The 13,303-nt window shown below is 40.0% G+C and overlaps 1 protein-coding gene across 1 annotated transcript in view; it reads right to left on the bottom strand.

Annotated features, from left to right (window-relative positions):
• Positions 1-247: 247 nt before the first annotated feature.
• Positions 248-13,303, bottom strand: part of LOC140234414 (lysine-specific demethylase 8-like) — a 33,182-nt gene continuing 20,126 nt past the window's right edge. The window contains 3 exon segments of the mRNA XM_072314464.1: positions 248-412; positions 10,091-10,180; positions 11,381-11,740. Coding sequence (XP_072170565.1) covers positions 248-412; positions 10,091-10,180; positions 11,381-11,740 — 615 coding nt within the window.

The following is a 13,303-nucleotide window of genomic DNA, read 5'->3' as shown; positions in this document are numbered from 1 at the left end:
CTGAAATTAATGAAGGAGTGTCTTTACAATAGAGTAAGACAGTAAACCTACATACTCATTCATATGATTCTGACAATCACTGAGGATGCAGTTTGCAATACGGACTTTACACAAAAAAGTTCTATTTTATGCTTGTGTGAGCTACTGACATTCTAAATCACCATTGCCTTCCTGCCGCCCGACCCCGGTGGCCTCAGCCAAACAGTCGCCATGGAAACCGCCTCCCCTAGGAGTAGACACCCTGACGTCACCTCCACCAGAAGCTGACTGAGAAGCTCGTGGAGAGTGACCTGACGTAATGCCAGCAGCCAGGGGGAATGTATAGCATCTCCCCCTCAGACAGTATGCACTCCTGGTAGGGAGCCTGGTGGAAGAGAGGAAAGGCCTCATCGTCTGCATTCTCCACATCCACCTGTGCACAAAAAGACAAATTTACACACAAAGGAGGCTTTAGATTTTGCGACGCTGACATTCAGAGGAAAAAAAATATGTTCTACGCATGCACACAATTGCCTATCAATATCAATCTATAGCTTGTGTCATTATGAGTTTTCACTACAAGTTCTGGGCCATTTCTACATCAAGACGCAGAGAGCTACAGTTTGTATTTGATGCGCTGATCATATGGGGGCGCCATCTTACTTTTTATAGGTTGCGTCTCCGCGTAATCTAGAGCTACTTTGCAACACGACGCAGGGAGAGAGGAGGAAAGTAAATGGAATAGTCAAAAATGTCTGTTTCACAAATCTAAAGCTCCCTATAGATTAAAAGAGAAAATACATTTGAGGCTTGAAATTTTCCCCTATAGGAGCCCATGACCTTTTTTGCGGCATGAAAGTTTCACAAATCGCTATTGGCATTCAATGTACAGTCAAACCTGTCTATAGCGGCCACCCAAGGGAGACGGAAAAAGTGGCCGTTATAGACAGGTGGCCGCTATAGACAGGTAATCCAACTTTGTGTGCATTGCTTACATGTATCATCGTTGTATCCTTACATGTACATTGTACAGTGTATGTGTGTACGTATGCATACACCGTGTGTTTCATGCATTTAACTATGCCGGTGTATATGAAATTGTTGCACAGTAGCATGTTTATTGTCGTGAAGAATCGTGCATTATTATGACTGAATGAGGGATGAATGCAGCGGTGGTGATCACTGAACGTTGCTCGCACGGCTACCAAGCAGAAAAATACGCTGAATTATCGGCTTGGCAACGGCTCCATTGGGTTTTTGGCCGCTATAGACAGGTTAATATCTCCCGCGGGAAACGAAGTTTGTGGCCGCTGGCCGCGTTAGAGAGGTGGCCGCTATACACAGGGTCTTTAACAGGGCTTTTCTCTCGGGGGGATTTTGCAGTGGCCGCTATAGACAGGTGGCCGCTATAGACAGGTGGCCGCTAAGGCAGGTTTGACTGTATATCACATAGACAAGAACTAATTCACAGGCAGTCTACTTTTGCGAATTTTGGCTCTCTCATAAAATTTGCAGTATAGAGTTCACAATGTCATGGAGAAATATGGGACAGCATCGATGCACCTACATATTCACTTTAGACGCAATGACAATGTAATCAAGTACGTACAACAAACACTACTAGCATTTGACAGCATCACACAACCTCACAGTCGGAAGGACTTTATACACGCCAAAGGAAAAACGAACTAAAGAAATTTTGACTGCTATGCCATCAACTAGAAAGCCTCTGCTCCATACAGTCATATTATTCCCTCCATGTTCATATCCTTTAATTTACAGTTAATTACACTTTGATAAATTTCACAGATCTTTTAATACCAGAGCTTTCATCTGTCAACTTTTATCACTGCTGGAACTTCAAAGCAGAAGTAATGGTCAGAAATATTTAGGTGATACGCTATCAGCGTATCACCTATTGTGATTGTCAAAATCTCTCTTTATTTTTTTTTATTCTTCTTTCTTTCTGGACAATTTCGTGTCGTCAATATCTCAAGAATGACATTACGAAATAACATGACATTTTCAGTCAACATGTCTCATGACAAAATCTAGCCACAATAAGGTTTTCATGACAGTAACATATCTATGACGTCATCTAGGCGCCATTTTGTGATTTTCGGACCTTGTCACATGATCGATCATAACTTCATAACTAGATGTCATTTCTGTATCATTTTCGGTGGACATGAAGTTCAGGTCACGCTCTATCTTACTTTTTAACGCTAGTTACACAGGTCATCATTACGCGCGCGTAAGCGCGCGTCAAAATTTTAAAAGGCTCAAAACGACTTCCCAATGGGAAATCTCGAAGTTTCAGACAATTCTAAGCGTTTCAAACATTTTCTCGCGTGCGCGTCCGTCCGCGCAATTTCGCGCGCAGAGCCCGTAAGCAACATGAAAATGCATTTTTTTTGACTGATTTGGATTCCTGATACTTTGAGTAACAATATCCATTGATTTCCGATCGATTTAGACCTATAACAAAGGAATGCACTGGCGTCAAAGTTGAAATTCCGCGTGCGCGTCTTTCTGCAAATATAGTGAAAAAACATGTCTTCGTTTATTTCGCCATAGCTCTTTAAATCGTCCGTCGACCCTATATTTCTATTGCATATTACAAAAGTATATGAATTGTAAATAACATTCCAAGTATCAATATTGCCAGGAAAACGCGATGACGTCATCATATCGTCATTTTAAATAAAAAAAGTAGAATTGATTTTTTTGAGGTACTGTTTCTGACATTCATTTGCTCGTATCTCTGTTGTTTAAGCTCAATATTATCCCAAATTCAGATATGTTGTACTTTGAACATTTGCCTCTCAAGTCCATGTGATGGTTTTGAAATATGATGACGTCATCATACTAGAAATTGTGATTAAAGGTAAAGACTCAAAATTGGACAGGTTTACGTGTTATGTCTATGGGAGGTGATTTTTTTTTAGAACCATGCATTCACTTGACAACGTTTAAGCACCTTTACCTCATCTGATTTTGCTTCATTTCCTCTGAAACTTAAGTATGTTGTAGCTCAGACAATAAGCTGCAGTCATCATGCATTTTATATTTTCAAATCTCCTCATCAGGTCGACAATTTTGTAGTTAAAGACTGAAAATGAGAACGCAATCTGTACGGAACGATTCCCGATTGTTCTTTGCAACTGTATATTGGTCGAATCCACGCGGCCACTTGTGGGAAGTTGAATAGCGCCATCTCAATCAGCAGTGTCACGATAGTATTATCATATATTTCAGTTTCTCATGGGATCTTCAGGATAGCCGTGTGGCGTAATCGCTTAGCGCGCTGGGTGTTAATAACTCCATATCCGGACGGCGAGAAGTTCGACTCCCGCAGGAATTTTCTCTTTCTTTCTTTTTCTTTTTTTTTTTCGGCAGTTCAGCTTTACTCCGATGTCATTTATCGTATTATTTTATCAAGTATACGTAACCCGTGAACACGGCTGCTCTATTTCCCTTGTTTTGTATTGGAGATTTGGAGATTGGGTTTGCTTCATTAATTTTGTCACACTTAATGTTGTAAATTGCCCCTTGTTACAGTGTCCCGCTTGCCACCTTTCGTTTGCTCGTTCCTTTTCTCTTCATTGGTTCTTGTTATATTGTAACAGGATAGGTAGGAACATGTACGTTTAGATAACTGGCAGGAATGGGAGCTGATATGATTAGCCAGTCCAGGTGTATGGCGTCTCGCTCATCTCTTTGAAATTCCAGGTTGTTATTGTTTGACCCAATATCGGAGTTGTATACAGGTTTTATGTTGCTATAGAGGTATCTTGTGCCACATGAATGGAAGGCATCACTGTTTAGTAGTAGTAATGAACTTTTTCATGTTGTAAATGATATAAAGATATGAATTTCACATCCAATCTTCGGGACAGCCGTGTGGCTTTATAGTCGCTTAGCGCGCTGCATGGTCATTATGCACTACCTTAGGACGAGATGTTCGGGACCCGCAGGACGCTATTATTTTTTTTTCTCTCTCTTTCTTTGTTTTTCTTTTGGCAGTTCAGCTTCATTCCGATGTCATTACCCCACGACACACAGTCACTCAAGTTCCTTTTTTTTTTGTCGGAGGCTGGAGGTTGGATTTGCTTCATTTATCATACGTAATGTTGTAAATTGCCCTTGGTATACAGTGCCCCGCTTGCCACCTTTCGTTTTCTCTTTCCTTTTCTCTACGTTTGTTCCTGTTATACATTGCACAAGACAGGTCGGAAAATAATTTACATAACTCAACTGGAGCAGGAATGGCAACTGAATAAATTAACTCTAGGCCAGGTGTATGGCGTCTCGCTCATCTCTTTGAAATTCCAGGTTGTTATTGTTTGACCCAATAACGGAATTGTAGACAGGTTTTATATTGCTATAGAGGTATCTTGTGCCACACGAGTAGAAGGCATCACTGTTTAGTAGTAGTAATGAACTTTTTCATGTCCCTCCATGTCAATCATAGTGTGTTCAAAGGGGTTGTGTGTCTATCTGTCAAAGAAAAGGAAAACCTTATTTTCGTCATGGCTATTTCTCTATACGTAGCCGTAGGTGATGAGTGTTGTTGGTATCTGAGCAGTGAATAACGCAGCATCAGGCTAAAATCCCCCTTAGTTATACGCGCTAAGCGTTCAATTTGATATATCTTTATTTAGTGTAGTCAATCACTGCTAATGGAGTTACAGAATTATGTTATGACACCTTTCACTGAAAGTTTGTAAAGCAAAGTTTATGGACAAGGTAAGCAATTGTACATGAATAATACCAATGATTTCAGAGGGAAATTATGGCATACCTAAATGTAAGGGTATCATTGCTTTGGAATTGCTGAGACAATATCTTGGCACGAGGGCTTCCACTTCTGATAACTGATCCTTTTGAACATGTGTCGGTCACGGGTGATCATTGTGATTCATCTTTCACGTAGAAGCTTCCGTTCCACACTCTTAGTTCGAGAAGACTTACCATCATACTTCAAATTATGATTAAAGGTAAAGACTCAAAATCAGACAAGTTGACGTGTTATGTCTATGGGAGGTGATTTTTTTTTTAAACCATGCATTGACTTGACAACGTTTAAGCACCTTTATTTCAGCTGATTTTGCTCCATTTCCTCTGAAACTTAAGTATGTGGTAGCTCAGACAATAAGCTGCAGTAATCATGCATTTTATTTTTTGTGATTTTCAAATCTCCTCATCAGGTTGATAATTTTGCAGCTAAAAACTGAAAATGAGAATGGAATGTGGACCAAACGATTCCTGAATCATCTTTCACATATAAGCTTACGTTCCTGATATTTTCTCGTCAAGACGTACATGGCCGAGAGGATAAAGGCAACGTCACAAGAGACGTGAGGTTGCATACGTACGGGTTCGAACCCCATAAGAGCACGAAACAAAATGCTTACATCTTTTGCTTTTTTTCTTTTATAGAGTATTCACCTTCGTCCATGTAGAAATCACGTTTTCATGTAGACGTACACACACACACAGGTACACACACACACACACACATACAATATCCCTTTGTTTTGTGTTGGAGACCACATTGCTTTGACTGTCAACTTGGACTTGAAATTACAAATGTTAAAGTGAAGATGACTCTTAAAAGACCGCATGGCCATGTTTGATTTTCTTTTACAATATAAAGACCTATTGGTAAATACTCATTCACATATCCTTTCCAATCAACTTACTTGGACACGCCGACACCACACGAAATTTTCAATTGGTTGCATGACAGAAACAATTTCATCTGAATTATGTAGGACTGTATAAAGAATTGGACTTCACGAATATTTCTCAATATTACTTCAAGTCGCTACTTAACATTATTTTCGTTGTCGATCACTGAAAATGAGAATGGAATCTGGTCGAAACGATTCCCGATTTATCTTTGCAACTGTATATTGATCGAATCTACGCGGCCACTCGTGGGAAGTTGAATAGCGCTATCAGTCACTTGACGTATATCGCCAAAAAACTGAATATCAATGTAAATTTGTGTTGTGTATAGCATACATAGATAGATTTAAGTTTCCCAGAAGATCTTCGGATCTTCCGTGAGGCAGAATCGCTTAGCACGCTGCGTGTTTATAATGCCCGACCGGAAGGAGAGAAGTTAATCGAGTCCCGCAGGACTTTTTCCTTTTATTTCTTTTTTCTTTTTTTTTTTCTTCTGCAGTTCAGCTTCACTCTGATGTCATGAACACAGCTACTCTATTTCCCTTGTTTTGTATTGGAGTTTGGAGGTTGGGTTTGCTTCTTTAATTTTGTCACGCGTTATGTTGTAAATTGCCCCTTGAAACAGTACCCCGCTTGCCACCATTCGTTTTCTCTTTCCTTTTCTCTTCATTTGTTCTTGTTATACTGTAGCAGGATATTTAGGAACGTGTACGTTTACATAACTAACAGGAATGGGAACTGAATTAATTAACTCTAGTCCAGGTGCATGGCGTCTCGCTTATCTCTTTGGAATTCCAGGTTGTTATTGTTTGACCAAATAACGGAGTTAAAGACAGGCAGGGAAGGAAGTGACTTGATATTGCTTCATAATGAGGAATTTCGGGCAACACCTTTCCAAGTGTATAGTGATTATGACGGGGTTCTCTGTCGTTTATTTTCGTCATGGCTGTTTCACTAGTTTAGCCATAGGTGATATTATGTTGTTGGCATCTGGGAGAATAGAACAGATCAGTACTAAACTGGAATAGCCCTATAAGCAATGTGGTAAGCGTTCAATTTTTTGCATTATCTTTCTTCTTTAAAGTCAATCACTACTGATCGAAATACACAACATAATATGACACGTTCCATTGGTAGTTTAGGAAAAGGGAGTTAATGCACGATGCAAGGATAAGTGCTACCATTGATTTTAGAGACGTCATTGTGGTGTGGTACTGGTGATGGTAAGGGAACCATAGATTGCTTTTAAAGTAATGAGACAATCATTGGACCTTTGCATCAAGACCGTATTCCCATCTAGAATATAATGCATGTTCGTGCAGCGTTTTTTTTTTTAATCCTGACGTGGATATTTTCTTTTTCTTGTTTTTAATTTAAGAATGTTATATCTAAATTTGTTTCTTTCCCCTAACATGTTTTTTGGTTGAATATAAAGTTGGACGTTCCGTGACCGAGCAGCGATTTAGTTACAGTTTCAATGCATCTTGTTTACCATCTTCTCTGACATTAAATTGATGGTTTTTATATTTGACATTGTCTGTCTATTTGCCTGTTTATGCTCATAAAACACTGCTATAACAACTAATACATTTGCTTCACTTGTCACACGCAATGATATGGATTGCAGTTGTGCATGCAGTTTTACTTCCGCCACCTTTCGTTTTTCTCTCCCCTTTTCCCTCACTTTGGTTTTGTTATACTGCAGATGGGAATGATTACAATAACATAACCCAACTTGAAGTAGGAATGAGAACTGAATAGATTAACTCTAGGCCAGGTGTATATAGCGTCTCGCTAATCTCTTTGAAATTTCAGGTTGTCATTGTTCGATCAACGGAGTTGAAGACAGGCTTTATGTTGCTATAGAGGTATCTCGCGCCACATGAATGGAATGCATATGCTGTTTAGTATTAGCAATGAATTTTTTCATGTCCATCCCTGCCAATAAAAGTGAAGTGTGTTTGACGGGGTTCTGTGTCATTCTGCCTATGAGAAAGCAAAGTTTTATTTTCGCCATGGCTGTTTCTCTATGCGTGGCCGTGGGTGATGGGTGTTGTTGGCATCTGGGCAGATAAGAACCTAGTATCATGCTATAATACCCCCCCCCCCCCCTGTTAGGTTCTAAGCGTTCAATACGGTGATATATCTCTCTTCTTTATTATGTCAATCACTGCTGATGGAATTACAGAATTATGTTATGACACGTTTCACTCAAAGCTTAAAAAACAAAGTTTATGCACGATACAAGTAATGGTGCATGAGTCCTATAGGCCATTGACTTAGATGAGAAATTATGATATGCCTATAGTAGGGGTGTCATTGATTAGGAATTAATGACACGATTAAGCACTCCTTCCACTTCTAACTGTCCCCTTTCAATGTGTGTCGATCACATGAGATCGTCATAAATTATCATTCACGTATAAGCTTACGTTCAAAGTGTACTCTTAGTTGGAGGAGACCTATAGTTACATGGTTAAAGGTGATGTCTCTTTCGCTGGAGCCGTACGTTTGGCCCGTTTTTCTTTTGCCCTTTTCTCTTTAATTGAGGCATCACTTTCGTCCCGGATAAATCACATTCTCATGTAAACAGACTCACTTGCTCGATATCCCTTGTTTTGTATCGGAGGCTTCATTGGTCTTACTGCTGGTAAATCTTGTATATAGCTGTAAGATGGAGCTCTCTGAACTGATCATTATGATAGCAAGATTAGAGGGAGTCATATTGGTTATGTAAATAATGGTTAAAGGTCATGTTATAAAAGGCCACTGTTAAAGCCAAGATGGTTATAAACACTTAATTGTCATGTTGGTACGTGTCGAGGATCACTTGGACCCCGTTTACAGTGCGAGGCTCGGCCGCGGCTCGGCCGCGCCGAGCCCACCTTCATTTCGGTGTAAACGCGCAAAAGGCCCAATGCGGGGCCAAAATTGGCCTCGCATTAGGCCACGCTCTGGAGGTGGTCTCGGCCGCGGCCGAGCCGCGGTCGCGCCCGGCCTTTTTCTCAGTGTAAACGCAAACTGGGCTAAATGCGCGGCCAATTTTAGTCTAGTTTCCAAACCCTAGCCTGTACTATTTCGCTATTCAGGATATTAACCACTTCAACGTCGAAAACTAGTATAGTTTAAGGTGGTTTTGTCCTGCAAAGGATTTTCTCCTTCGGCAAAGGCCTTTGCCCGAACGGCGACTTTGTCGCCACGGAATTCAGTTGGCAAAGGATCTGAAAACCAGACAATACCAAATTGCGTTTGTTTACATGTAGAGCGCCACTACGACAAAATATTGAAAGGTTTGAATCAAAAGCGCGCCGAGCCCGGCAGTGTAAACGGACTAACTTGCGGGGCTCGGCCTCGCAATTGAGGTTGGCCTTGGCCGCGGCAAATGTGATCTGAATAATGTAGGCCCAAAAAAGTTCAACTAAGTATCTCATTATAACTTCAAGGTGCTATATCATATTCTTTTCTTTGTCGATCACGGATGACCGACATCTGATGACCCCCAGCGTATCACCTAACTCGTCTTCAGTGTGACGAGTTTCATATCTCGTTTTATTTTTATTTTTTCAATGTAAGGAAAATGACCCAAGAGCTTGAACTTCAAACAAGACCTCGGGGTTGGACAAACAGGATGACCAGAGAGAAAACCTGAAAACATACAGCCTCTAATGCCCTCTTGGGCAGTGACATTTTAAATACAAGGCCATACAGGTCCACCACAAAGCATGATCCTCTTAGTTTCTTCATTATGTTTTTCCAAGAAAAGGTAGAGATATACCATCAAGTTCAGGCACAGAAAAGAAGGATGAGAAATTTGACTACAATATGTTTATCAATTTCGTTCCTCGCTAGGATTTCGCCGCCACAAAACTTGGATCTTAGTCTTTATGGTAAATTGGTTTAAAGGGACTGTACAGTACTGGTTGAGGTGGGGATTCATGTTTTGAACATTCCCAAGTGAGATAATGAGAAACCTCTTAAGAAATATTAAAGAGCATGTAATTTTAAGAAGGATTCAATGTTTATTTGATGAAAATTGGTTTTCAAATGGCTGAGATATGAAAAAAAGTGATAATAATAAAAAGCGACAGGCCACAACTTTATTAGGGTCTCTTTGTTTCACCTTGTTTTTTTATATCTCAGCCATTCCTAAACCGATTTTCATCAAATAAACTTTTGATACCCCTTAGAATTGCATGCTCTTTGACATCTCATAGAGTGGTTTCTGAATATCTCGCAAAACGTTAAAGCCTAAATCCTCACCTGGACCAGAACTGTACACACCCTTTAAAGGGGTAACTCAAGTTTGAGAGTACACTGTAAGAATTCCATACAAGTATCTAATAAGTATGCTGTCTAGAGGAAAAAGCCATGAAGCCTGGTTACAGTGACAGATGATACAAACTTGGGCACAACATACCTGACTAGTGTTAGAAAGCATGCCTTCGTGTGGGTAGACCATTGGAGTAAATTCCTTTTCATACAGCCTGATGTACTTCTCTCCCACTACCTACACGACATATGGGAAATGAAAAATAGACATGATATCATGCACAATACGGAACTGATAAATGGCTCTTGAAATGAGAAGAATTAAATACTGACATGGAGAAATTTTGGACACAAGCAGGAGATTGTAGTTGTCTGATTAATACAAAAGCAAACAATAATATCTGTTTACTGCACTTGTTGTAAGCTTTCATGTCAAGCACTATGTCCAGAATTTTTGCCCTTCCATACTTTCAATATGATTTGCATGATGTCACTCAATATGTGTTCTATCATACATATGTATTGGAAATAAAGAAACAGAAGGTACTACAGCACATTATATTGTCTTTTTCAAATATTGGTATAACAACAACAGCAACAGCAGTAACAACAACAGCAGCAACAGCAGCAACAATAACAACAATAACTAGAAAAGCACTCTGAGAGCGCAGACCTCTGCCAAGCATATAACAAATCCATCATAAATTCCCCCAAAATTGTCAAATCACTATCAAAAGTTAATCATTTGTTACTTGTGTCATTCTCAACCTTTTCTGCAAGTTTCATCTCAATCCGTTAACTACTTTTTGAGTTATTTTGCACACAGACAAACAAACTAACGAACAAACCAATGGTAACGAAAACATAACCTCTTCCCTTGGCGGAGGTAATAATCAAACTAATAATATCAATTTATAAAGTGCAAAACCTACATAGTATGTACATATATATTCTTCTGCTCTGCACTTGATGATAATAGACAGTTAAATCACTTTTAAATCACTTGATGGTAATAGACAGTTAAATCGGGGGGGGGGGGGTGGGGGGGGGGGACCCAGACTTCCGTCAAGAGGGGGCGCGTTTACAAAATTAAAGGGGGGCACACGCACCCCTACCCCCATTTTCTTCTTTTATTTCTTTTGCTTCAACAAAAAAAAAAAAATAAAGGGGGTGTGCACCCGTTGCGGTCCTCCCTGGATCTGCCACTGGTTAAATGAACAGGTGTGTCTTGAGTTGTGACTTCAAGACTGACAGCTGGGGATTTTCTGGCTTCTAATGGTACATGTAGGTATGCTTGTAACTTAATGTAGGAGAAATGATACACAGTGAAAATTGTAAAAGTTAGTGAACAGAGAGACAGAAATGACAAACTGGAAAGAGGATGAATTCTGTACACTCTACATAATCATAAATATGAATGCTGAAATATAAAGAGCACCTGACAGAGAAGATTGTGTTTGGGGTCAAAGTGCAGCGGTGACACCGTTCCTCCAGGACCAAACCATGCATTGATGTCAATGTCTTCTTCCTCCTCCTCCTCTTCAACGTCCTCTTCATTTCTCGTCTTTTCTCTCTCTACTCTGATTATCTCTTCTTCAGAGGAACATTTGAAGTCTCTCTTTTTGCCACTGTTTCTATCACCTGTCACTGAAGGGCCACAGTCTTCTGTAAAACTGCTCAATGTTTCTGAAGCTTGATTTGGAGTCGAACTCTTTGCCTGTTTTGTGGGTTTGGTCTGCTTGGGTAAGTGGAGGCAGCAGTAGTCTGGGATACAGATGTCCCGTTTTAGCTCTGGTATCTGAAATGCAGTATGATTAACATACATGGAGATACAAAGTATAAGACACTCTTCAAACAACACATTTAAAGGGGAAGGCTAGTAACTGATCAGTGGGAATCAGTGGATATGCTGGGAGATGATTGTTCCAATCCTTATGGGATTCATTCAAGAGTTCATTGTATATTTATTGTTGTGTGAAAATGATTTGCTTCAGAATGGTCTCATATTCAAGTAATGTGCAGTTTAATGCTTCCAGGTTAGCGTCCCTGGTCAGTGACGGAGCATTAATCTGCACATTACTTGAATATGAGACCATTCTGAAGCAAATCATTTTCACACAACAATAGATATACAATGAACTCTTGAATGAATCCCATAAGGATTGGAACAATCATCTCCCAGCATTTCCACTGATTCCCACTGATCAGTTACTAGCCTTCCCCTTTAAGTTCAGCAAATCTAACCTACATGTACATTAACCCCAATGAAAATAGACTAGGATACAATGCAGAAGGTACAATCTGTCCATGCTCTTTCAACCCTTTCTGTACCAGGAACTCTGGACAGTGTGTGCACTCCGGACAGTGTGTGAACACGATGGGTTTCTCGTTGCCAATAGAGTCAGTAAATACTCAGTTCTTTATCATAAGAAGATCACTTGGTAGACATTAAATCAATCTGCAGTCCTTTTTTTAAAAGGTTCATTCTATATCAGCTTAATGACTGACCTAGTGATGATGGTATTGCACATCACCAATAGACAAGCATGTACACACAAGAATAATAATGAACTCGTGCACGAAGTCATACTCAGGAAAGATGACTTGCACGTGATGGGCAAAATTGTAATGCTTTTTAAGTCTTAACAAGGAAAAGTAGAAATTACGCGGTGCGTAAAATATGTCCCCGCCGGAAGTAGCATTTAGTAGCAAAATGTACAATATCGGTAAAAAATCAAGGTCAAAGGTCAAAATTCTGTGTAGAAATTTTGAAGCCCTCACCTAGTGCCATCACAAAAAGCAAACGGAATCAAAATCGGGTTAGAAATGGCGAAGGAGTAGCATTTTGTAGCCAATGTACAATATAGGTAAAAAATCAAGGTCAAAGGTCAAAGAAGTCAAAGGTCAAAATTCTGTGTAGAAGTTTTGAAGCCCTCACCTAGTGCCATCACATAAAGCAAACAGAATCGAAATCGGGTTAGAAATGGCGAAGGAGTAGCATTTTGTAGCAAAATGTACAATATAGGTCAAAGGTCAAGGTCAAAGGTCACGACTGAAATTCTGTGTAGAAGTTTCAAAGCTCCCATGTAGTGCTATCATATAAAGCAAACAGAATCAAAATTGGCTCATAAATGACAGAGAAGTAGCAAATTGAAGATTTTGATCACACACAGACGCACACACGGACGGACGGACGGACACACGGACGGACACACGGACACACACACGTACGGAGCCCGTTTCATAGTCCCCTGCTCGAACTCGTTCGGCGGGGACAATTAGCACTATGACAAGAATAGTTAGAAAAAACATAATTTTACCAACAAATCTGGGCAAATTCTATAGCATGTCAATCATATGC

The sequence above is a fragment of the Diadema setosum genome, chromosome 10 (genome assembly GCF_964275005.1).
Source record: "Diadema setosum chromosome 10, eeDiaSeto1, whole genome shotgun sequence".
Lineage (NCBI taxonomy): Eukaryota > Metazoa > Echinodermata > Echinoidea > Diadematoida > Diadematidae > Diadema > Diadema setosum.
This window is presented reverse-complemented; position numbering and strand designations above follow the sequence as displayed.